The 27825-nt window shown below is 35.2% G+C and overlaps 1 protein-coding gene across 19 annotated transcripts in view; it reads left to right on the plus strand.

Moving 5' to 3' along the window:
* TRDN (triadin) overlaps positions 1 to 27825 on the plus strand; it is a 379193-nt gene that overhangs the window by 245086 nt on the left and 106282 nt on the right. For 16 of the 19 annotated variants that reach the window (XM_082729949.1, XM_082729966.1, XM_082729962.1 and 13 more), the window contains 2 exons: positions 3743 to 3790; positions 18616 to 18663. In XM_082729949.1, coding sequence (XP_082586075.1) covers positions 3743 to 3790; positions 18616 to 18663 — 96 coding nt within the window. The remainder of the gene's footprint in view (positions 1 to 3742; positions 3791 to 18615; positions 18664 to 27825) is intronic. The other 3 variants (XM_082729950.1, XM_082729951.1, XM_082729958.1) reach the window with 1 other exon arrangement.

Consider the following 27825-nt stretch of genomic DNA (forward strand, 5'->3'; position numbering starts at 1 on the left):
CATGAGCCAGTTGTCTAGCATGGGAGAACAACTTCCTAGTTCTGTGCTAGTCTTGCTGGTCAGTGCTGAGCTCTCACTTAAATACTGAACTGAGACATTGAGGAGAGATCTGCAGCATGAGGGCCTTCCTCCAGTGTGGAAGTTTGGATGACTGCTCAGGCAGCAAGCATAAAGGGGATTTGGGGGTGTAATGGATTGAATGGATTGAATTGTGTCCTCTCCCTCAAGGCATATGTTAAAGTCCTAAGTCAGTGCCCATGAATGTGACCTTATTTCAAAATAGGGTCTTTAGAGAAGTAAGCAAGTTAGGATGAGGTCATACTGGATTAGAGTGGGCCCTGAATCCAGTGACTGGTGCCTTATAAGAAGAGGGAGATTTGGAGACATGCAGATACATATACACAGAAGAGAAGGGGGAGAAAGGAGAAATTGGGGTGATGCAGTTATAAACTAGTCAATGGGTTGTCAGCAACCACCAGAAGCTAAGAAGCAGCAAGGAGGGATTCTTTCCAGGAGAATCAGAAATAGCTTCAGGGAATGGCCAGTCGACAGCTTCATTTTGGATTTCTTGCCTTTAGAACAGTGAAAGAATAAATATCTGATGTCTTTAGCCACTTAACAGTTTAAAAGCAGCCTGGGATAGGTGCCTGGTTAAGCATCTGCCTTCAGCTCAGGTCATGATCTCAGGATCCTGGGATCAAGTGCCTACATCGGACTCCCTGCTCAGCCAGGAGCCTACGTCTTCCTCTAACCCTGCCCCCTGCTTGTGCGCTCTCTAAAGTGAATAAATAAAATCTTTTTTAAAAAATTAAAAAATAAATAAAAACAGGCTGGGGGACTACTATAGCTGATGACTACAAAAGCAGACATGAAGAGAGTGATTGCACCATGGCTTATTTATATATTAGCTTATTTATATATTAGCTTGCTAAGAGAAAAGTGAGGACATGAGAGAGATCTGGAGCAGGGAGAAAGGAGTAAGATCAGAAGAATGAAAGTATGGATGGAGTCAGATGCTATTTGGAAAAGGTTCTTGAATAAGCGAGATGTAAAGGGAAGAATGGTGCAATGGTGCCAGAGAATAGGATTTGGGGGATTATAATTCTGACAGCAGAGAAGTAAAGTGTATGTTGGCAAGTGGTAGTGAGCACAGAACTGGAGTCCAGTGTTTAGAAATGAGGAGGCCAAGGAAATCAGAGATGAAGCAGACATATGAACAGTGTGTGTAAATGACTCCCGATCCTCGTTAAATATTAGATTATCTTGGGAAGCTTCCAAATATATGAATAGCCAGGCCTCATCCCAGACTCACTAATTCAGAATCTCAGAGTTTTCAAAGCTCTGTAGCCCAGCCTAGACCTACTACATCGGAAAGTCATTGACTGATAACAGCCCCCAGCTTATTCTAATGTGCAGCTGTGACTGAGACTTGTTCTTGTTCGTTCTTTCTTTCTTTCTTTCTTTCTTTCTTTCTCTCTCTCTCTCTCTCTCTCTCTCTTTCTTTCTTTTAACATACAATGCATTATTTGCTTCAGGGGTACAGGTCTGTGAATGATCAGTCTTACACAGTTCACAGCACTCACTATAGCACATACCCTCCCCAATGTCCATCATCCAGCCACCCTATCCCTCCCACCCTCCTGCACCAGCAACCCTCAGTTTGTTTTCTGTGTTTAAAAGTCTCTTATGGTTTGCTGAGACTTGTTCTGAATGAAATCCCCCAGTAGTAATGGAGAGGATGACAGCTGTGTGTAAAAATACTCAATGTGGGATGGAGCAAGAGTATAAGGTCAGTTAATGACAATGAAAAAGAGACATAGAGCTAGGGGCAACCTAACAGTGTGTATTTCAAAGGAAATGAGATTTAGAGGATGCAAGGAGGTAACAAACTTTGAGAAGTAATAAGAAGTAAAGAAGATATATACATCACTTCCGGGCACTTTAGTATGCAGGGGATAGGAAAACAAACCTTCTCTATTTTATTTTTTTATTTTTTTAAAGATTTTATTTATTTATTTGACAGGCAGAGATCACAAGTAGGTGGAGAGGCAGGCAGAGAGAGAGAGAGGAGGAAGCAGGCTCCCCGCTGAGCAGAGAGCCCGATGCGGGGCTCGATCCCAGGGCCCTGAGATCATGACCTGAGCCAAAGGCAGAGGCTTTAACCCACTGAGCCACCCAGGCGCCCCTACCTTCTCCATTTTAGAAGATGGCTTGCAGGGATGCAGTGTCCTTAAGGAGCTTGGGTGTAGTTAAAAGAAGAAAGCAAAGAACACCTTCTAATGCAGGGGTGTGTACTATGGTGGGGAGTTGACTTTGGAAGAATTTTGTAAAGATTTTGTTTTTAAAAGAAATGTGAAAAAAAAAAGAAATGTGAATTCTGTTTTCTGCTGGAAGCCTAAACTCATGGTGGTAACTGAGGTAAACAGGGATGGGGTTCACAGAAGAATGCCTTGATTGTCTCTTAGGGGAAGTTTGGTAAACAGTTTTCAGACTATGGTCTGGACTAGCCGCATAAACATCACCTGGGAACTGATTAGAAATGCAAATTCTCAGGACATGCTCCAGACTCACGGAAGCAAAACCTCTGTGCTCAGCATCTGTGTTTTAACAGCCCACGGAGTGACTCTGCTGCATGCTCTAGTTAGAGAATCATTGGTGTAAAGTCTTTATCTGCAAAGTATATAAAGTCAGGAGTCTGGGCAGTCCTTGTACTCAGTCTTAAGTCAGCCTGGAGAAGAAGATATTTACATGTCTTCTTGTCTAAGCTCAACTTGTAAACTTCTGGTATCTAATATTATGGAATTAAAGCCTAAACATAATGTGAAGGTCTCCTCTGACATCTGATTTTTCTCCCAGCCCAAGGTCTGTGACGCAGGGAGGGCAAAGGGACATGCAGAGTCCAGAGCCCCCAGTGCCCAGAGCCCTGGCTGCTGAATGTATATGAGTGAGGGCGATACTTACAGATACGAATAAGAATAAAAATAAACATAAAAATAGAGGTGACCAAGGAGAACAACATTACCAAAAAAAGTTAGTAAAATAAGTAGATGAAGATTTGTAAATATTCACCAGTTCCTTGTTATTTTTCTTGTTTTCTTATGAATTAGAGAAAACTTTAATGAGCTTTGACTTGAGGTCCAAAATTGTGTACTAGGACCAGCATTCCAGATTATGTCTTCAAGGCAGCTCCTTTACATTCCACACTAGATATTCAGAGAAACTGCAAATATACACTTTGGCTTTTTATTTCTCTCTCTCTCTCTCTCTCTGTCTCTCAGAAAGAGTACTCAATTGGAATTTTCTATAATATTATGGTGAATCTTTTAAATACAAAGCTAATTGATTGAGGTCAAATACTGCTTACCACCCCCATAATTAAAGGCTAAATGAAGAAGTCCTTTGAAGTCCTCCTCTCCACAACTCTACATCATTTTAGATTTGAATATAAACTAATTAGTTTTCCAGTGTATTTTGTGAAATAAGCTACCTTGTTTTATGGACACTACTTACACTGGCAAGAATTTAATGCCACAGATTTGTGTCTTGGGGAGATAAGAGAGTTCATTACTTAAAAATATATATAAGTACTTTATAGAGTGGTTTTCTCTGCTGCTTGCTTTGCTCTCAGGTGCCATATTTTATCTTTGGGGCACTTATAGTCTTGCCTGACTTACAATAGCCTAAGAAAATGACCTGACATTTCTGATATCCATGTCTCATTCTTTAATATCTGAATTTGCAGAAACTGAACGAGCCAAAGAAGAGACCAGTGCTGCCTCAACTAAAAAAGGTAATTGCAGCTTAAAGAAAAAGATGTCCTGGCTATAGCTTATTTCTGCTAATATTTCTAACATAACGTATTGTTCAGTTCTTATAGAAGAATTCTACTTATGGATTTTACTATTTAATTGATACAAAAACAGACCTATTTTGCACAAAATTTATGGTATCCATGTTCCCAAGTCTTTGTCTTCAGTGTTCTAGTGCCAATGGTTTCATTCCTTTAGGGTGATAAACTAAAACTAGTAATTATAGTCCAATTGCAAGTTAGTGTTTGAAAAAATTGAAGAAATGCTGCAATTTAAGCTCAACAGTGCCCCAATAATCTAGAGAGCATCCAAATTCAATATACTGCCTTAGGAAGGCAGGGCTTGAACAGATGAAACTTGGAAGAGGAGAGCTTATGTGAACAATGTTCACTTAGTGCTTGCATAATATTAAATTAGCAAATGTACTCCTTGAAATGCTCATTTGGGGACATTTTGCCTTAAGAAATATTGGGAAGTTTGGAATTTAAGTTTTCAAAGTTATTTCTCTTGCCCTGTCTAATCAGAGGCAACTACTTGTATGAATATTGACTCCCTTTAAAAGGAGACATTTTAAATAATATTTTTAAGAATATTAATATACATTAAAAATCATCATCATGATGAGACTATGGACTCTGGGAAACAAGCTGAAGGTTTCAGAGGGGCATAGGGTAAGGGATGGAGGTGGCCAGGTGATAGGTATTAAGGAGGGCACATGTGATGAGCATTAAGTGTTATATGTAACTAATGGATCATTGAACACTACATCAATAACTAATGACGTACTGTATGCTGTCTAACTTAACACAAAAAAGGAAAAAAAAAGAAAAGTTTTGCATATTCCCAATTCAAAATAAACTGGAACAATTCTAAAATGTGTGGTTCTGTTTTACTGATAGAAATGAAATCAGTAATATATCCAGTGTTGCCAGAAGTATCTCAAGGGACAATTTAACAGCCTTATTCTTATAATCATACATACACACACACAAACCTACACGCATACCTTTTCACACATTCTCCACTAAAACATCACAACATTTTTTTCCAAAAAAACTCTCTTATCGGGGCGCCTGGGTGGCTCAGTGGGTTAAAGCCTCTGCCTTCAGCTCAGGTCATGACCCCAGAGTCCTGGAATCAAGCCCTGCATTGGGTTCTCTGCTCAGTAGGGAGCCTGCTTCCTCTCTCTCTGCCTGCCTCTCTGCCTACTTGTGATCTCTGTCAATTGTCTGTCTATTTGATTGTCTGTCAAATAAATAAACAAAATCTTTTAAAAAAAACTCTCTTATTGCATGTGCTTTATAAGGAGAATATATATCAGAACTCTAGGGAGATACAAAATGCACATAACCCATCCACATTCTCAAAACCAAGCAATTTATATATGTACATATATAATATAAATGAATACATGGAAATAAATTAACACAATATAAATGTATATATTAGTTAATAAATTATAATATAAGTTAATATAGTTCATAAATATATTTTAATGTATAAATTAGTATGTATATGTCTAGGGTAAGATAAAAATTAGATAAGGAATAAAGAAAATATATATGCTTTTTTTTAAGGTAATAATTAGAAGCTAGAGTTACTAAAATTAATGGGTGCCCTCTCTCAAATCCTAATCATATCTTTTTCTAATAACCTAATATTTTTGTTGCCATTTTTGATAAGTGATTACATTACATGTTACATTGATATCTTTTGCTAGATATCAATGTGCCCTTAGTGGTAGAGTCCATAAATTCATCAAATTCCATATTAATGTATCTCATTCTTTCATGGTGTCTTATTTTCAAATCAATTTTACTTATTGGAATTAAGTGGAATGTGGATAAAACTTGGTTGTTTCACAAAGGCTAATGCCATGGTATCATGAAAAGGCTAAAGGTCTAAATATAGATTTAGAGAAAGTCATTAATCTAGGAAAGGATAAAGTGTACATAGCTCAGTAAGTGAATTTGAGACCAGGATTCTGGTATGTGTTAAAAGCAAGAACAAAAGTGATGCTACATGTGTTTCAAAATTGGTAGCCAATGGTAAGACCAGTGGGGTGTCTATATAGCTGTTATTTGTCTCTCACATGGAGTTAGATTTCAGATACTGAGCCTTATGGAATTCCTGATTGTGAAAGATGGTCTGGAAACAGAGTTAAGAAGGAAAAATTTGACTCCTAGTAACTGAGCCTTGCACAGACTCTGAATCACTTGGAGCCTGGATATTTAGAGTAGAAATATAGTAGAAATACAAGCACACATAGTTTGGAGTCCAGTCTGATCCAACTGGAGTGAACAAAGATACTGAACTTGTTAGGTACCCCAATAATGGGTCTGTGATCAAAGGAGAGAGACTGATACAAAGCGAAGGTCAAGCAAAGCTTTTTTTCATGCCAAGCATCGAGAATCAAACTGACCAGTCAGGGCCGTCTCTTACAAAGAGGTGACCCCTCTCTGCCTTACAGACTAGCTTTTAAGGGCAAAGGCCATGTGGTTGGGCCTGGCCACACACAGGTGGCCAATGAGATTGTAACACACAGAGAAAGCTGCACAGTCATGCTAGGTCACACACAAGTGACCAATTGAATTACAATTTACCCTATAGTAGAAATTTGACCTAGCCTATCACCTTGGTCAGAATTGGTGCCCAAAATGCACCTAAAAGGTGGGGCCCATACTCCTTGGTAGCTAGGAAGACAGTATGCAGCCTCACTGATTGGATGTCTCCACCTGGCCTGACCCACCCTTGTGTTTGGGCTGCGTTACCTGGGACTGGTCTCTGGGACTTGTTTTTAAGTAAGTCCCCTGGGGGAGTGGGCAGGGTCAGTTTAAGTTTTATTACATAAACAACAAAATGACTGTTTAATCCAAGATGGAATCACTCTGGCTAAATAGACCCTTACATTCCCAGCTTTTCTTCGGATATTAGTCAAATCTTTGACTTTTCAGCCAGTTCTATGTCCTCTTTTGCCAGACTGTCTTTAATGACTCCAATGTGATTTACCCAGAAACAGTATTTCTCTCTTAGGGCTATGCAGAGCCCCCCATTTCTAGAGATACTATGTCAAGCCCTAATTGTTTATATTTCCCACCTATACTTTAACAATAGAAGCAACAATGAATTCATTGATCTCATTGTTTTTTTGAGTCTTAGCTTTAGTCCACAATCAGCGGGGTCCATCGGCAGCAGCATCCACCTCTGGGGCGGTGTCCTTATCCTCAGCTCGTTCGATGTGACCTGTGTAAATCCAGGCCCTAATGCTTTCCTGTGACCTGGGTTAGGAACTCCCCGCAGTCGTGTGGTACTCTATTACTCAGGTGTTTGTCATCCACTGGTCCAGTGGAGTCTGGAGAAGGCCCTCGATAGCATGGGTGGTGGTCAAGATGATATTTTTGACCCAAAGTCAATTTACTTGCATCCTTGACCAAGAGGGCCATGGCAACAGATATGAGGAGGCAAGGGGGGAACCCAGCCGCTACTGGATCTAGTTTCTTGCTAAGATAGACTGCTGGCCTTTGCCAAGACCCCAGAGTCTGAGTCAAAACTCCTTTGGCCACCCCTGCCTTTTCATCCAAATACAAGTGGAAGGGCTTGGTAACATCTGGGATGGCCCATGCTGGGGCACTCAGTAAGGCTATTTGTAATTCCCGAAATGCTCCTTCTGCCTCAGCTGTTCACTCTGTCATAGTGAGCCCTCCCTTAGTCAGTTCATAGAGAGGTTGCACCATCTCCAAGAACCGTGGTATCCACAGCCTGCAGTAGCCCACCATCCCAAGAAACTCCCTTGTAGAGATCAAAGCCTAAATAAGTGGTGTGGCTCTGACAAAGCTGTGCTTTTGTTGCTGACACCCGATCCCTTTTTCCCGCGGGGTCTGTAAGTGAGCTCTCGACCCCTGCAAGCATGGCCCATAGTCCTCAGTGGCTGTTTTGCTATTCCCACTAACTTAGTCAGATTCTTTCTATTAAATTCTTCAATTTTCTGACGTTTTCTCCTTATGTCTGGGGCTGACTGACCGGAAAAAGCAAGATTGTTTAAACGAGCTATCGTGCAACTTCTTTGAAGTTTACCTCAAGTTGTCTAGCTTAGGTAAATAAACATTTAAAAACAATCAAATCTAGAATTTAACATCCATAAAGGTGTGTTATTAAAATATAATTTTTCTCTCTAAAATAACCCTCATTTCTAGAGATAGCCAAATCAGGACTAAGTCGTTTGAAAAACAAGTCCAGTTTTAACAAACTTGGCCTAATTATTTACATAAACTCAGCAAGAACAGTAAGTGATCATATAGATCTTTTATAATCTGCTTTGCTGGAACTTTTTATAAGGAATCTCTAGGTTGAACTTTTAGTAGCCTCTCCGGGCCAGAAGCCAAGCTATGTACTTGCCATTAGACATGCCTGCAATACCTGTCAATTTGGGTGAATTCCTCTTCCTGAGGTACCCAAGTATACTGAGGTTTCTGCACCTGCCAGGAAGTGACATTCTTTACTCACCTGTTGAGGCTGCTGGGAACTCTGTAAGCAAGGTTTCAGGCCAACAGTTCCAAAGGGCTTTATGGCTCCAGGTTTTATAAAGTCAACCTTAGTTCCTTTAAGGTCTCTGGTCATATCTGAGTCTTTTTCAAATATGACATTCCAGTCAAAGCCTTGGTAAAATAACCACTGTTTCCAATGGTATCCTGTTTCAAGAAGAACAGATTCTTATTGAACTTATGAAAATGACTGATTTCTATGGAAGAAAGAATACTTACTGAGACCTTGAGTTTCAGAGGGTTCAGATAGAGAGAAAAAGTTGAATGCTTTGATTTGTTTACAAATCAGTACTTGTACATCTCTGTAAGTTACAGATAACTTAAGAAAAAGTTTCCCTAGTCTGGAAGAGCAAACATTACAGAACCAGTAATTCTTAAAATAAGACAAAACATCAAGAGACACAACATTACAATCTTTCAGTCATCTAGTCCCATGCTACTAATTCTGGTTTAGTTTGAATGCAGCTCTTACTTCTGTAAATTCTTACCCATTTCAGTTCCAGGATTTTAACATATCAAAGACCTGTATTTGTCCTGAAAGTCTCCCATATGAATTTCCTTTAAGGCAGAATTTATTTTACAAGAGAATTAAAACAATTACAAATGACAAATCTCAGAATAGATATGGTTATATATCAAGTGATGACCCTTATCAAAACATTAAAACTTTAGGAAATGTATAGAACCTCTAGAGTAGTTACAGCATTTACCTAAATGCAACCCAAGGTTTGTTATTGGTTTAGCAGTACTCCCTGAGTAACTTAGCATATCAAGGGAAAGCCTTATGAGTCAAAGAGATCTCATTTACAACTCTGGGCAGGCAAAGAGAAAATCATTTACATTTTCTTAGAACCATCTCAATCTCTAGTGAAGATTAAATATTAACCAATTGTGAACTGTTACAACAGAATTCTTAGAAAGCAAATTTATGAATCAGTTTAGCACAAAACATGTTTACTAACAGATTTCAAAAGCACAAACCTAGTTCCAGCAACCAGCACTCTAGCATTCTATCTCATTTGGTTAAAGTTTCAGGTTACCAAAGACTTTGAAGGCTACTTTAATAATTACCCATTAAAACTCTGAGACAGACAATTAGCCATCAGTTTTAGTCACCTCTTTGTTAACAGATTTTAACAAATAACACGAGCTTACTTGACCTTAAGTAAAAACTTTGAAGTTTCACATTTACTGCTGTTAACTCAAAAGACATGACCACTCTAATTAACCCAACAAACTTAACTTAGTTCAAATACTGATTTACGTTCCACCTGGGCCCACTCTGCTTCGAATGTTTACCTGAGACCCAGGTGGGAAGATCCGGAGTAGCGGGTGTTAGGTCCAGGAGGTGCTCTTCTTGTTTCCTGACAGTGAAGAACAGAATAAAGTGCCACCAGAAGGCACAGAAAGGGTTTCCAGTTCTACAGCTCGTCAGCTCCAAGAGAGGAGCAGACACCATGCTTTCCCACCAGAAAGGGGGAGGGGCTAGGCAGTCCCTGTCAGGCCAGAGAAGACAGGAATTTTCCCCGAAATGAAGGGAGTTTCGGCAGCTCCTTGGGAAGATTCCTTGAAGTCTCTGTCTTGAGTTAGACTAACCACAGTTGGCTCCAGTTATAGCCATTAAAAGTCAGAGTCCCCTTACTCTCTGCTTGCCCCATTCCTTCAAGCACAACAAATAGCACAGCAGACAACAAAAAGACAAGACAAAGACAACGACAGGCCCAGAGGTCCTTACCTAGAACCTGCCACCAGTGGGGACTTTCTTGATCTCCTGACTGCCTAGGGGGACTCAAACCCCCAGTGACCGCCTAGGGGGACTCGAACCCCCTGACTGTCTAGGGGGACTTGAACCCCCTGACCATCTAGGGGAACTCAAACCCCCTGGTGATCTACCAGTGGAGGGAAGGGGTGTTCCCACATCCACTCTAGCCCTGGGGAGCATGGCTATGTCTAGCTTCTCCCCAGTGGGCCATACCCTGGAGCTCCGCAACCAGACAGACAGGATCCCGAGATCTTACATCCGGAGGCTTTTCCCAGAAATTCTGATGCTGGCTCAGTTCTCGTCATTTAATCCTGGGAGAGCCCACAAATGAAAGGTCTCCCACTAATGGGTCTGTGATTAAAGGGGCGAGACTGATATAAAGCGAAGGTCAAGCAAAGCTTTATTCCATGCCACGCATCAAGAAACAAACCGACCAGCCAGGGCTGCGCACAGGTGGCCAATGAAATTGTAACACAGAGAGAAAGCTGCACAGTCATGCTAGGTCACACTTTAAGTGACCACTTGAATTATAATTTGCCCTAGTAGATATCTGAACTAGCCTATCACCTTGGTCAGAATCGGCACCCAAAAGGTGGGACCCACCTCCTTGGTAGCTAGAGAGACAGTATGCATACCCCCTCCCCAACTGATTGGATGTCTCCACCTGGCCTGACCAACCCTTGTATTTGGGCTTTGTTACCTGGAACTGGTTTCTGGCACTTGTTTTTAAGTAAGTCCCCTGGGTGGGGGGGGGGGAAGGGTCAGTTTAAGTTTTACTGCATAAACAACAAAATGACTGTTTAATCCAAGATGGAATCGCTCTGGCTAAATAGGCCCTTACATTCTTTCCTAAGCTGTCATAAATAGATTGAAATTCAGGTAGCGCTGTACCCATTTAACAAGTTACAAGTAAAGTCAAAAGAGACTTTTCTTACTCCTCAGGTAGTTCTTCAGTCCTCTACTCACTCACTGACAACTGGTCACACGTGAAAATACATATACCTTCATCATGCATTTATAGCCAGCCCCTAATCTCCACAACACTTAGCATACTTTACAAGATGTTCAACTTCTAGTCTTTCCAAAATAAGTAGAGTAAGAAAATTATAAGGGTTATTTTTGTTTGCAAAAGGTTGTTAATTGTTCTTGTACACTGAGGTTTGAACTAGGAGCTATGGGTGCAATTTCAAGAGGAAATTATTGATTTTGTGTTTGTTTTAAAATTTTCATGGTAAAAAAGTTTTGTAAATTGATTACAATGTGCCAAATTATATATTCAGTATAAATTGTTTGATCTTAAACCTACTTTTTTTCTTTTTTGGTGAAAAAGGTGATTAATATTTATTAAAGTATGGGGAAAGAACCCCTGGACAGGAAGAGTAGAACTCTTCATTTAGAGGGGTCCATTATATATCTACAAGTTGGAAGGGTGAGGTCAGGAAAAGGGAAGATTTCAAAAGACCTTTCATACGCTAAAAAGGACCAACAGGATAACCCAGTCCTTGCCATTCTCATGTTAAGGTTGTTTATCCCCCTAGCCTGGCATTAACATCAAGATACTAGGAGATTCCTGGGAGAATGTCATACAAGTCTCAACCCAAAGTGGGAGTGGGGAGGTTGCAGGGTGTCAGCTTATGCTTAAGCCTATTTTTTAAGTCATATTTTCTTTGTGGGTATATAGTATTTAATCATCAATATATCATCTTCTTAAATTTGTTTTGTGACATTCAAATCATTTCACTTTCGTTTAACATATATTTACGTTTCACATACTATGTACAGAATTAAGATCAAATGTAGATGTTAATATTGTTATTGAGCAACTTAAAATACTGAAAAATAGGAATCTAAGTTATTTAGACCTCAATTTTTGCTATCACCTAAAAGTTTTCTATGTAATTATAGTTCACGGTTCAAAGCCAATAGAGTAAAGAGTTAAATACAGATAAGTTTCCATAGTAATTAAAAAAAGTATTCTTACCTGGGGAAAAGCAAAGCTTTACCATATAAGGTGACTTTAGAGCTAGGTCTTAAATAATGTTGTTATGTAATCATTCGTTGAAAGGCTATCTTGGGCACAGGTAACAGAACCAGGCAAAATGGTGGGAAATTGTGGGATGTATATGAGGAAGAAAAAGAGTTTTGGGAATATGGTATGAATTAATACAGCCTGGGCTAATAATGCCATAGGAGGGACTGATTTTAAAATTGGATTCTATTCAATGGACAATAGAGAGTTAATGAAAGTTTTAAGTATAGGAATAATATTAAGATATTTGCTTTAGACAGAGGCAGGGTCGTTAGGGTGTAATAATGTAGGTGACATCTATTGGGACCTGGTATCAGTTATGAGATTGCAAAGGAGGGATATTAATAGAATTTGACAACTTACCAACTTTGGGAAGGAAAAAAAAAAAAGAAATGATTTAATGACAATAATAAGTTTCCAGACTGGGAGCTAGAAGAATATTGTTGATATTCTTATAAAAGTTAAGAAGGAAGATGAAAAGTTGTTTGAGGAGGGAAGACAAGATTTTAGACATATTTAAGTTAAAGTGCCAGTAGCACATGCAAGTGACATCACATAGGAAGCTCTAATTGTAAAACTGGAGCTCCAGATAATGGCAAGACTGCAATATACAGGTGGGTTCCCTCAGCATGGGGTTAGTGGTGGAAACAGTAAAAGTCCATGAGCTTGTCATGAAGAGATGGCTTAGAGAGAGAATAGAGTTGGGGTGGAAGGCTAGGAAACATGTACATATGGAAGAAAGAGGACAATCAAAGAAAAAGTGACCAGAAAGATTAGAGTTCAAAAGAAAAATAAATGTAATTATTTATAATGTCATAGTAACTTCAGGAAAAGAAACAATTTCAGGGACAAGGTGGAGGTCACCAAGTCATTGCCAATGGAAAATTAATTATTAATGATTTTTAAAAGAGAATTTTCAGGGGAATGGCATACTTGAAAGCTAAGGAATGACAAATGGGTTGAGGGAAGGGAGGTAAAAAACAGGCAGTTATGCTGAAGAAAATGGCTTGGAATAAAAGGAAACACAGGTTAGCAGCTTGGTGTTCTTGTTTAATCTAGAGCCATCTCCTTTTTGATCTCAGAGGTAAAGTGTTTACCCTTTTCAGGACCAGCTTCTGCAGCTCTGTCCTCCTTAATCAGGCATCTGTGCTTTTTTGTGGCATCATCCTCTTTCTTGTTATTGATTTTGTTCCTTATTTTGGAAATATTATTCTCAACTTCAAAACTCCTTTTTTTTTTTTTTATTACTATCTCTTTCTCTACCATTTCTCTCCCCCACATTTTACCGAGTTTCCCAGATACTGGAATGCTAGTACTGCTTCTCCTCTCCCCAGAAGGATGAGGTTTCTACCTCATGCATGAGTGTCTCTACTGAGCCACTGATGGTCTGAATAATGCTGTTGATGTTATCCATGCTAAACCAAAGTAGCCATTCCAGTACTCACATTACTAGGTTTCTTAATTGTATTAACCACTTTGCCTCTTCTGTAAACTTCTGTTTTCTTGGCCTATCATGCAACATAGTCTCTTGGTTCTCCACATACCATCTGACCTTTTATGTCTGCCTTGTGACCTTTACGTCTGACTTTTTTTTTTTTTTTCTTTGCTGACTCTTAAATTATTAGTGTTCCCAGATTACATTATTAACACTCTGGGGTTTTCATTTTACCCTGTCTCTTTGTGAAATAGATCAACTTTCAAGGTTGAAAGTCTGACCTGTATCCTAAATAAACCTGATTGTATGTTGCCACTTCAGGACATTGCTGTGAAAAGGCATTTCTCTGAAAATTTCAAGTTTGTATGCTCAAATGTCCAATAAACATCTTCAAATAAAACCTGTCTTAAACTAAACACCTCACTCCCCCTTCCCAACTTGTTTTTTTATTATTATTGGTGAAACCATAATCTACCATTTATCTCACTAGAAAACTGGGGGTGATCTTTCTCTCCTTCACCTGATTATTCAAAGAGTCTCCAAGTTCTGCTGATTTTATCCTCTAAATATGTCTTGAATATATTTCCTCCTATTCATAACTGTGACTTCCATTTTAATTTAAGCCTTCATTATATCATGCTTGAACCACAGTACTGAACTCGCTATTGTCCTTAGGTTTTTTATTTTTATTTCACTAATATTGATCTTACCAGAATTTCCCCACAATCACAACCAAGTTATCAAGGTCATAAAACTGACTAAGCCATTCAATGTAAAACCCTCTTTTTCCAAGTTGGTCATAAAATAAATAAAGTCCAACCTTGTTAAAATGACATGAGACCCCAAAATCTAACCCCTATTTCCCTTTCAACTTCAATTTCAGACATGTCTCATTTTGAATGCTGCAATAAATATCATATTACTCATAATTCCAAATTCAGGAATATAATGTAAAATTCAGGAAAGTTGGTATCAGGAAGAAATGGTCTTATGAATACATTGGTCAGTTAGCATCATCTAAGAATTGATAAGTCTCTCTTTTCTGTTTCTCCACCATAATATATATCTGAGGATCCTTACATCCAAGAAGTAAGACTGTTTCTTCCACAATTAATGATTTATTCTATTGTTTCAATCATTGACATCCCTAGGCTGTAAACTCAAAATCTGAGCAAACTTTCAGCACAGATAACATTACATTCTTATTTCCTTGGAAATAGTAGTTTATCATGCTAAGACTGTAGGCCTACATCCCAGAAATAATGTATAAATATCATGTGGGGGACATTTCAAACAATAAATATTTTCCTACTTTTTACTTCTTTACCAGGATTCTAACATACACCATTTCCAAGGAAGCCTCACTGCCTAGGTACAAGCCCTACTGCTAATGGAAACACATCAGGGCCTTCATGAGTGATAAGGGTCAAGAAAGGAGAGATTAAATTGTTTTGGAGAATTGAGTCCCTAAAGAAAACTGAGGAGATGAATAATGAAATAAAAACCTGGAACTACAGAAACCAATTTCTCAGCCTCACAGTTTACCTCAGGACTATCTCTAATCCAGGCATTACTTTCTAAGAATGTTAGTTACTTTGTTTCCTTTATATTAGTAGGGATCTCTGAAGGAGTGCAATATAAATTTGCTTTCCTCCCTTAAAGTTAATCCTTCCAAATGTAGAGCAAAGAGAATTTCTCTCAGCACTAAAGGAGGTTTCAGGTACCCTGTAGTATAGAAAAAGAAATTGACTGAGGTCTTCTTTTGATTCCAGGCAGTTAGGAAATCCACTTACTAACATGAGCTATTTATTTCTAAAGTTTATTCTCCACAGAATTAGGCTTGATGAATTTTACATCAGAAGTAGAAGTGAAAGGATCATCATTTCATGCAAAATGTGTTAGTTTCTGTACAGATAATCAACATTTGCAGTGACCTTTTCTGAGTAACAAAAACCACTTTAGAGGACTATCCTCCTCTATTTAATATGAATGTGGAACCCGTCATTGAAAAGAAAACTTGGTCTTTATGTATAAGTCACATTCAAATTGTTTGCTGAGAGACATTTACTTTTCAGAGGATTAAAATAAAATAAACTGAAAAGTATAAATTTGCTATGTAATATTTATAATGATTCTTCTGGATAAAATAATTATGAGTAAGATTATATACCTATGGGTTCTATTAGAATTACAGATTTTCAGTGTTTTATTTCTATTAATGTACCACACATCTTACTAGCTCCTTTATTTAAAGTATGCATAGTAAAGTCTGACTCTAGTTTAGAATTCAAAGCCTTCTGTAATTGGCCTCATCTTTTATTTTAAATTATTCCATATCTCCTCTGGGAACATTCCACTTCAGCAAAATTTGTTCACTTTCCTCTAGGTATATCTAAGGCCTTCCTGCTCCTTTGTTACACCTAAAATCCATCCTATTCTTGGAAAATTACTAACACCAAAGCTTACCCATTTTCACTTTCAACTCAGGACATTTCTTATTAAGACATATTATTTGTCAACTAATACATTTAATCACTAAGCAAAAACATATCAATCACTTGCTATGTTAGAAACAATACTAGATAGTATAAAAATGTAAGCAATACATGTCTAAATATCCTATGTGTCAAAGAAAAAATGACAGTAAAATTTGGAAATAAGTTGATCTAAAGTATGATGAAAATATTGCATTGAAACTTGGGTGCAGCTAAACAGTAGTAGGGTAAAATTTACACTCTTTAAAAATATTCATTAGAAAAGAAGAAAGGCTGAAAATTGAATATCAAGAAAGCCAATGGCTTTTTAATATGGAAAATTAAACCCAAATAAATTAGAAGGAAGACAAATTTTTAAAAAGTAATAATAAAATTAAGTAAATTAAGAAGTAATTAAGTAGTAAATTAAGTTAATTAAGTTCTACAATAGGGAAAGCAAAAAAGTCAAAATTAGATTTGCCATAAAACCTAATAAAATATATAGACTCATGAAAACTTACTAAGAAAAAAGAGAGAAGGCATGAAACATCAGTGTCAGAAAATTAACAATGTCAGGAGACAACATGACAGATCTTACAGAAAATTGAAAATAGGAATATTTTAAAATAAATCTGAAAATTTTATGAAATTCATATTTTGAATCCAAAACTATAATTTTTCCCCAAAGAAAATTCTAGCCAGATAGCTTCACTGGTGAATTTTTTCAAACATTTAAGGAAAAATTAACACTAATCTTACTCTAAACCTTCTGGGAATAGAAAAAAGAGGAAACATTCATTTTATGGAGCTAGAATAACCTTGATTGCAAAACCTAACAAGGACTAAAAAAGAGAAAAAAATACAAGCTAACTTCTTTTATGAACATAGAGACATAGATCATAGCAAAATATTAGGAGATCAAGTCTGATAATGTGCATGAAAGATAAAACATAATAAAGTTGGTTTTATTTAAGGAATGCAGTTTGAAAAAAAATGTAATTAATCAGAATAATAGAAGAAAGGGAAATTACATTCATCATAGTAGATCCATTTAATATAATACATCACCAGATTAGAAAGAAACTTCCTTAATCTGATAAGAAATATAAAACCATTAGCCAATATTCTCAGAAAAAATGAAAAAAAAATCCGTCTGAGAATTAGGACAAGGATGTCTATTATTATCACTTCTATTAGACATTGTCCTAGATATTTTAGCCAGTGCAATAAGGTAAGAGAAAGAAATAATGTGTACAAAAATAGGAAAGTAAGAAATAAAACTCACAAATGAAACTACTATTTACTTGAAACAATCAAAAGGATCTACAGCTGAACTATTATAATTAATGGGTAAATTCAGCAAGTTTTCTGAAAAGAAGTTATGCTACCTTTTTCTCCCTTCTCTAGTTCATGATATCTTTTTTTTTTTTTTTTTGCTTGTTTGTTTGTTTGTTTGTTTTTGGTTTTTTGGTTTTTGTTTGTTTGTTTGTTTTTTTAAGAGATCATGGCCAGGTACACTGTAGACATTTTTGATTGCTTTGGTGAATTCTTCAGAATATTATTCAATACTTTTTTACATCCTATGTTAGATTAAACTGAAAACTAAATCATTGGTTTAAGTGGATCCAGTTGGATAGTCAGTTGCTTTGGCAAGAATACTTCAGAGGGCAATACTGATTTATATATATCACACTGTATATCATTAAGAAGCCAGATGATGAGGATGTCCCAGACATTGGGATGTCCCAATGGTTCTGAGTTTCATCAATGGTTAAGTTGGTGACAATCACATTGCTTTGTTTCAAAGTTGCATTTTCCCCTGTGGGCTAACTCTGTGGGCTAATACCTGGTTGTAATGGCAATATTCAGTCCCCTAATCATCTTTCATCAAATGGCTGCTAGTGTCCTCTGAAGATCCTTGCTTGAGTCAATTATTTCAGTAAGGAATACTGATTTTGTATGAATAATTGCTACTGTTTTGATGTATAAATAGGTTAACAGTGAGTACTCTACTGAGAGCAATGATTCTTAGAGAAAGAATAGTTCAGGTTAAACAGCATCTAAATGATAATCTTATTTCTCTTTTGGTTACTTATGATTTGGGATGACTTTCATATTTAAATGAACCTCAAGCATGACCACACTCTTCTTTCAGTTGGTTAAGCTAAGTTAAGCTTGAATTTAAAGGAACATCTTAGTTGACATTTTCAAGACACTGAATGACTCCAGCAATAACCTGAATTGTAAGTCGATTAATCATAGTCCTGTCAAGTAGAATTCTTCGTAGACCTTGTTTGTCAAAGCAGAATATAAAAGAAGAAGGTAGAAAAGAGTGGAAAAACCAGTCAGAAGAAGGCAAGAAATTATTTCTTTTTTCTCTAATTCTTTAACATTAGATTTAAAATAGGTTTCAGTTGGTTTATAGAGAAATGAGAAATGTTGAAAAGCTTCGAAATAGCTTGTTTAGAAGAAAGAGCTGGCAGTGAATGAGTTACAAAATGCTTTTTTGAGCAAAAGGAGCATTTCCATCTGGAACTTTTATTTAACGTTATCTCTGCTTTGCAGCTGTACCTGGTAAGAAGGAAGAGAAAACAACCAAGACAGTGGAGCAAGGTAAAAAAAAATGAAGGAGGTTGACATTATCTTCTTTAGAAAGACAACAACATGAGGAGGAAAGCACTGGATTCAGACAGGAGGAAGACAATAATTGTTAAATCTCTTACTCTCTATCACTGTCCTTGCATGTTTTTCTGTTCCAGGGAGAATGTGAGGCAGCAATCTGGGTTTTTGTTCTTTTGTATAACTAAACTTTGAGTATAAGTTTAGAGCAGGAAAACTCCACAGACTTCTTAATTATATCAGGGAAAATGCTGAAGATTATTGGGAATAAGGAAATGATCTGAGGTAACTGGTAGACATTTTTCTGTTTGGTTTGTGGTTTTAACACCACCCCATTGATCATAGTTTGAAGAATAAAGATGACATAATTCTATTTATGCAAAAGTAACTTCTCATGCTTAAAAAAGAATATGTAAAACTTAAAGAAAAAAATCAAAAGTAAATTATTTGAGTTTATACTAGAACTTCAGCAACTGATTCTTCCAAGAGGTCTGAAATCTCAATATTAAAAATCAGAATATTACAAGTAATACATTTTAGTTCTATTTATGTGGCCACGAAATAAATATATTATTCTAGAGAAATATATTATTGAGAAAAATGCAGGAGTACAGTAGAGTTAAAACTTGTAAAGTGATGTTGGGCCTTCTGTTAGAGCTCAGAGTGCTAATAACTTTAATTATGGTTCCCTGGCCTTTGGTTTTTCATCTATTGTAATACTTATTACTTATTGTAATAAAATCAGAACTAGTAATGATTTTGTCAAGAATGAAATCAAAATAATTTTTCCTTTTAAATTTGGGAATAATTCCTAATATGAAAAATATTTATTTTTGACACAGATATATCAAGAAAACCCTTTAATTTCTCACATTTCAGATAAGTGAATTAAGGTTTCGGATTCAATTAAGTTAAATAATTGGTTAAAAATTTATTTCCTTGGGCTTTTCAAAATAAAATCAGATTGCAATTATACTGAAAATATTTTCAAATTAATTTTGGCTTTTGAGGGCTTTGTGAAATTTTACAATTCAATAGAGAGTTTCTGTCAAGTTCTTTCTGATGTGAGTATTTCTGATATATAAAGTAGATGAATAGGAGGATTACATCCCAACTTTAACTTGTTCACTTAGGCAAGGCCTTGAGCCTAAATTTCTTCTGAAAAAAAATAAATGAATAAATAAATAAATAAACAAACAAATAAAAGGGTGTTAATTATATCTGATCTGTCTATTCAACAAGATGTGGAGCTCAAATGAGAAAACATGGGAAAGGATATGAAGAATAATAAATTCTTAGATAATTGCATAGTCCTTACTTAGGCATATTTCCTTATCAAATCAGGTGAGATAAACTGTCAAACCACTTTGATCTCATTAAGCTTCACAGTTTTTCCTTTTTATATAAAGGTGTTGATTGCTCATCTTTGGCATTTGTAGATTTGCTTTTATAGCCACAGCATATTGAGAAGACTGGCTAGAATATAAAATGCCCACACTAGTAATAGCACCTAAGAGATAAGTATTTAAACACAGATTTTTTATTTCTTCTTACCTGCATGTTGGTGTCCATTTCATTAATTCTGTAATATTTCCTCAAATAGGTAGGAGACTAGATATGGCTCTTAGAGATGTGAAGTTAACTTCTTCAGAAAATTCTATAATTAATTTTTTTATTAAAAACACCTTTTCGTAAAAGCTTAGGCTCTTAGCTTACATTAAAAAAATGAGGTTCTCTCAGTGGCTTTTTAAATATTGACTTAGTAAATCATTTTGGTTTTAAATATTGCAAAGCGATGGCCTCATATTTTTCAATATATCATAAGAAATATGATAATTTATTTGGATAAATTGCATATTTTTGAGATGATATATGTATGACTAATAATTGATATGAAAAAATATATTTGTGATTTAAAAAATCAAAAGTTAATGTGAAAATAAGTCAATGACATTTTACAGATTTCATCAGAGTATTCTAAAATTTATTCATAAGATGAGACACTAAATCTATTGTGTACTTCTCTTCCTTATGCAGTTTATTTATCTTCAGAAGTATAATCTAAAACCAGTTTATAATGCATTGAAATACAATTAAATAGTTCTTAAAGAGTCACTTTTATTCATTTAAGTTTGCATCATGAACTTGTACTGGGGAAAAATATAATTTTCAAAATTCTTACTAAATTGAAAATATACTTGGTGATCTATATAAAATTGCATCTACTGAACCTCTGAACTTAGTCTGAATTGTAATTGTGCTTAGGAAACATTGATTAAGCTTAACTTTACATTATGGGAAATTCACATAGTGAAAGGTGGAATGAATTTCATGTTAATGTAATTTAGTAACCTAGACCTTGCATCACATAAGAAGTAGAAATTTGGCTAATCTAACTTCTGCAAAAGTCCAAAAATGGAACTCGATTTTATCTCTAACTCATGATTAATTGTTTTTTTTAGTTATTCTTTTTGTGAAGATCTTAAATTGGCTGGACTAGAATTTTGAGTATTAAGAAACACTTTATAAATAATTTCTCCATTTAAAGGTGCACACACACATACACACACACACACACACACCCCACATCATTAACTATTCCTCCTTGGAATAGGCTGTACCTAGAAGCATCAAGAGATACAAATATTTAACACAGTAAGTGTTGCTATTCTTATAGTGAGAGCTAAGGAAAGTCAAAGATAAAACATTGTAACACTTGCTACATGCTGAGTTCTACCATAGGAGGACTTATATTTAGATATTTGTATATTACACCTAGAAAGAGTGCATCATGTTTCATTAAGCTTAATTTATTCATTTGTTGACATAATTTCTTATAGCGTACATTTTCTTCCTTGTTATTCACTTTCAAAATTGACCTGCCTCCTAAATCCCATTTACCTTTCTTTTTCAATCTTGATTTCTTTCAGAAGAAAACATTAAGCAATATTTGTTTGTTACTAGCCAGATGAGCAATAGAGGCACTCTAAAGAAGCATCCAGGGGCTAGCTATTTACTTGGGCAGGGAAGGACACCAGACAATTAACTTTAAAAGATCTGAATTGTAGATTGAAGTCCCAACATCTCCTCATTTTTAATTTTCTTCCCTCAAAGTGACTGAAATCCAACAGTAAAAAGGTAAAAAAAAAAAATAGTAATAAATTAGATCACTTGCAAGTCATCTTTCCTTTTCTTTCATTCACACCTATGTATGAGTTCACTTAAGGTCTTCTCTAACAGTCTATTCTAGAAGCCCACAACAGTGCTGGCATACAGTATGTGTTCAATGAGTATCTGTGGGTTGAATGAATACAGAAGGGTTGTTAAAGAAAAGATTATTAGATGAACTGTTCCTCTAAATATTGTTCAATTAAGAGAATATTTTAGTTAATCAAAATATGATTTCCAAGAGTGAAGTTTGCCATATTTTAGAAACCAGGACATAAGTGATTAAATTCTTCAGTTCTAAAATGGAACTAGTAGAGAAAAAATAATAATTAAATATACATTATTCATTAGTGACACCATATTATTATGATCTTTGTAAATGGTGTTCTCACATAAATAAAACTGCATATGGTGAATAGTCATTATACAGATAAACACTGAAAAATTAAATTTTAATAATTGCAACTCTTGTGAATTTTTTAAAAAAATCTTAAAATGAAGGAGAAATTTAAACAATGCCCAATTAAGCCAATATATGAGTATAAATATAGAAACATTAGGCCTATCCTTGTTTTTCTTATTTTTACAACTGTGGAACAGAATTAGATGATCTCTTAGTCCTTCCAAATGTAAAAATTTTCTATTCAACCATGTGTTTAAGCAGTGTGTTCCTTACACCAAGATATAGAAGCTATTCTCCTTTAGGGGAAGGCTAGTCTAGAAGTACTTTCTTTTCTAAGATTCTGATATTCAAATGTTAAGGAAAAACATACCATAAACTTGAGTACTTATAGATACTTGAGAATCCTAAAATTAAACTGAAAAAATCACCTCAGAAATATTAAATATAGTTTTCCATTCTCTTAGCTATTAAAAATCACTTCAAAATTGTTAAGTAGAAACATGACAGAAAAATATTCACGAAAAAAGATTAAATAGAATTTAAGTGCCTATTAGTCACAAGAATAAATCTGAGCACAATTAGTAGTCATTTTATTCAGGATAAAACTGGAGACTATGGATCATAAATGTATCAAATACAGTTCATTTCCTGTAATAAAAAATTATATCTTGCCTCACGTTAAGAAATGTTTCTAAATTCAGAAGCACACTAATTTGTGTTCGCCTGAAGAGTTTCTTTCTTTGCCTTTGATTCTATTTTGTAAACAAGGGTGCCCTACATATTTGTATTAGTGTTTTAAGTTGTCATAACAGCAGGGAAACCCAAATGCTATTACAGCTTTGTGTATTGGTCATCGTCCTTCACCTTTTCAGATTCTTCTATTCTTTGTACATGCACTGGTCTATTTAGAATACGTGATGTGTACTTATTGTAGATTTATCTCATACTTCAAAGTGTATGTTAATAATATCTAAGAGTAATGGTTTCCCTGCGAGAAACTTATTTATTTAAATAATTAATGTTTATATTTCACGGTGTGTCAAAATTATTTTAAAAAGAAACAATTTTGCATTTCAGACCAATGGAGTAAAACTGGAAGTTTAGTTAACACAAACTGTATTTAACTGCTTGCTTAATATGTGATTATAAAATAACTTATTTGCACATGTGGACTAAGTCATGCTGTTGACCCTCAATAAATGTTAAATGATAACAATACTATTGATTCCTGTGAATTCCAAACTTTTTCACAACAGTTTGTGTTTTGATTGTTTAATATTTATTGAGCGCCCACAACAGGCTAGGCGCTGGAGAGTAGGTGTGAGGAACATGAAGTGGGCTACAGAGAGAAGATGGTTTACATGCAGAGCTTTACGACACATGGAAAGGAGTGCACTCTGCTTATTTATGTATTTTATATATCTTCAAGAGAACCTTTGGCAATTCTCCATTACCTCACTCGCTCACATAGCGCATCTCACTTCTCACTTTTATTTAATACTTTCGGAATGTTCTCAGAATTAGTTTATCTTATGAATTGGAAATTCTTTTCTAGTTTCTTTCTCACTATGTTCCTCCCCACTCTCCTCATCTTTTTAATAACTAGACAGATCTAAATCCTATCTACACAGCAGAACAACATTTATTTAAAGAAATGTGTATTGTTACATTGATCTCCCGCAGGGTGCTGTAATCTGCCATGCAACATTTGGTTTACGTGATTCACACATTTATTGATAAGAATGCCATTCAGTGCTAAAGAGAATTTCAGCCCAGTAAGAGAGCAATGTGTGCCAATGATGTTGACGAGATTTGGAGGTGATGCTATGAGACCATCTCAGAGTCATGAGTTCAAGCCCTACACTGAGTTCAAGCCCCATCTTGGGCTCCATTTAAAACAACAACAACAACAAACCCAAAACAAAAAAGCACACATCCTTTAATCTTGAAGAGTCTGTTTCCATGCTTTTCATAGTGAAATTCTCTTACAAATCCTATTTTTTCTCAAATACAATTTCAGTTACCATCACTGGCATGTAAAAACAACTTTTAATTATTTAACATAAATACTTGAAGATTAAAATTTTGTTCAACAGTGAGAAAAATCAGCTTTGTTCCATTGACATTCTAGGCTAGATTATATAAAGGATTGTGGAAATGCACCATACAACACACCAAGAAAATGCCTCTTTATGAGCTCAAGAACATCAAGCTGCTAATTATGCCTTTTTGTTTTAATATTTTGTTCTGCTCTTGCTATTATCTCGAAACCACATATGGATTGGATCTTTTTTCCCTTAGAAATCTTCAATAGAATGTATATTCTAAGCTGTTATGTTACAAAACAAAGGTTTTTCCTGTTTTTTTCTTTTTGTTGACTTTTTCTTTCATTTATAAATTAATTTTCCATTAAAGACTTGTTTAGGAAAAAAAAATTGACATACACTACCTTGAATAAAATTGTATAAAAACTAATTGTTATGCTACATCTTATAACAAATTAAGGAGGTTAGCCCCATTCCCTAAAAGTCATATTGCAAGAAATCATATGAAATCATTGACTCCACGTGCATTGTTATTTTCTCCTTGCTGTGAATGAAATTATACATTTTTTGGTCAAATAATTTCAGGAATGGACCTGAAAATTTTATCACTATTCTACATAAAATTACCTGTGTCTTATTGACTATTACTGCCCAATTTTTAATAGAATAATAATGTAGTATAAACTGATTGAAAAATGATTTTTAAAAAATGAAAATTTAATTCAGATCTTTGGAATTCAAAAATGGCAAAATGTAAGTTAAGAAATTTTTTTTTCATTATTGTAACTTACAAAGTTTGGATTTTTATTTCATTTTATTCTTATACTAGAATAAAGATTCTAGTCGGGAAAGCCACACACAGCATCAATTGTCCTAAAACTCTTGGCAATAACAATCATGGTGAACAATTCTTAAGTTGAAGTTAGCACTTGTACTGTTGGTCCTTGAAAAAAATAACTGATAAAAGCCAATGGTAATTAAAAATATTAACCTGTTTGAACAGTGGAGTATAGATCTATCTCAAAATAAGCTATCTGCCTTTCCCATAGTTTATTCTGTGACATTAGGCTAGTTACCTGCCTCTTTTATAATCCAAGCTTATTTCACTAAGCAATCTCTAGTGGAGCTTCCAGTCATAATATTGTCTAATTCTCATTTATAAAAAATATTTACTATGTCTGAAGCATTTCCACTTTGTCCCAAATTCTGAAGATAGACTTATTTTTTTGATTGTAAGTATAATCTGCACAAAAGTATAAATACATGAAAGTCAGATTCAGATTCGAAAATGAAAATGCTTAAAAATACTATGTAAATCTACTAAATGGAATTGTATTATTTGAAGTATTTACTCTGTTTACATTTCAAAATATATGCTTAAATCACACTTAAGAATCAAAAAGTATATCTCTGGAGCAAAGCATGATATTTAATTAAATGAAATGAAGTTTCTCTAAATGTTATTTAATCATAAGTGTCAGTAACAATGGCACACAGGATATAGAAACTATGTCCTTGACACACATGTAACAAAGAAACTATAAATGTTGAAACAGAAGATGTTGTCTCTGGAGACAGGAGGATGTGGATAACACAACTGTGGGTGGCTTCCAAAGTAAGTGGGACTATTTCCAAATAAGATGACAATGACTTTCTACATATTGTTGGTCAGTTTATTATGTATAATGTTCTTTTATGAACAAAACTTTATTAATTGGCATAATACTAGAAAGAATATCTGGACTTAGCATCTTCAAAGACTATCACGGGAAGGATATAAATTTAAAATCTTTGGTAGGATACTATAGTTCCCTTCACCACCAATTCTCCATGTGACTTTCAAGCTTTTGCTCACTGCTTCTCCCCTACTTTGTATATCTAGCAATTCAGCCACATGAACCTTCACACTCCATGGTTTGTTTATGTTGTTCCTTATGTTGGAGATGTCTTTCCAATTCCTCCTTAATGACAAACCTCTTATCTAGTTTCAGAATCCACTACAAATTCCAGTACTTCTGTGAAATCTTTTCTCTTTCCATCAGGGGATGTTTGGTAATCTATATGCTATGGGCCTCGATCCCTGTGTATGTGTCTCTATCATTTAATGGCATTTTAATGGCATTCTGACATGAACTGAACTCACTGCAACCATTTATGCTTTTCCAGCTCCCAGCACAAAAGAGGCACTGAATAAATGTTTACTGAATAAATTGAGTTTATCTTTTTAAAATACAAAAATGAGTCCTCCTTTTAAAATATTGTTCCCAAGTGAAGGAACCTAAATGAGGGTCCTTGTTTTGCAGGGGATCACTTTGTCACACTAACAAGCACTGTAGGAAGGAGAGTTTCCAGGTGTTTTGTTTGTTGTTTTTAATGGCATTAACTTTTGTTTTACCTCAACTAAATTGCTTTGGAAAGTCTGGGACTTCAATTTTCTTTTACATGTACATATATACAACAACGTTTAAAGTATTTTTAGACAAGAACTTTATAAAAAAAATCAAGGAACTCTAATATATAATCAAATCAAACAATGAATTAAAAAATTAAACATTGGGATTTATTCCTGTATGCATATTGTTTCAACATTTGAAAAATCAATATAATCCATCACAATCCTTCAACAAGCTGAAGAAGAAATGCATGATCCTATTAATGGGAACAGAAAATCATTTGAAAAAATCTAACACCCATTAATGATTAAAACTCTTAGCAAACTGGGAATAGAGAAGAACTTCCCTAACTAGATAAAAAATATCTACAGAAAACCTACAGCTAAGAAAAATGGCAAGGATACCCCTCTCACTTCCTTTATTTAACATTGTACTAGAAGTACTGGTTAATGCAATAGGACAAGAAAGGGAAATTAAAACTTACCAACTAAGAAGGAGGAAATAAAACAGTTTTTGTTCTCATATGATAAGTATCTGTGTGGAAAATTCCAAAGAATCAAGAAAAACCTCCTGAAATTAGTAAGTAATTATAGCAAGTCTTCAGGATACAAGGTTAATACACAAAAGTAAGTTGCTCTTTTATATGGCAGCAATAAAAAATCAGAATGAACAAAGTTCAAAATGTAGTACCATTTAAATTAGAAATAACAAAATAAATATTTAGATGTAATTATAACAAGATATTTGTATGATTTATATGAGGAAAACCACAAAACTCAAATAAAAAAAAAGAGAGAGAACCAAGTAATGAGAATTATTTCATGTTCATGGTAGGCAGGCTCAAAATTGTTAAGATGTCAGTTTTTCATCTATAGATTCAATGCAATCATAGTAAAATGACAGTGGATATTGACAAATGATATTGTAGCTATCAAAAATCTTATTAGACAGTTTCTATGGAAAAAGAAAAGGCCCAAAATAGCTGAGACAATAGACAATAGCTAAAACAAAGTTGGAGAACTGACACCACTACTTCAACTTCAACTGTATATAAAGCGAGAATAACCAACATAGTATGGTGCTAAAATAGTAGACTAATAGACTACTACTAATAGTAGACTAAATAGCAGTGCCAAAATAGTAGACT

The sequence above is a fragment of the Mustela nivalis genome (assembly GCF_964662115.1).
Source record: "Mustela nivalis genome assembly, chromosome: 5".
NCBI lineage: Eukaryota > Metazoa > Chordata > Mammalia > Carnivora > Mustelidae > Mustela > Mustela nivalis.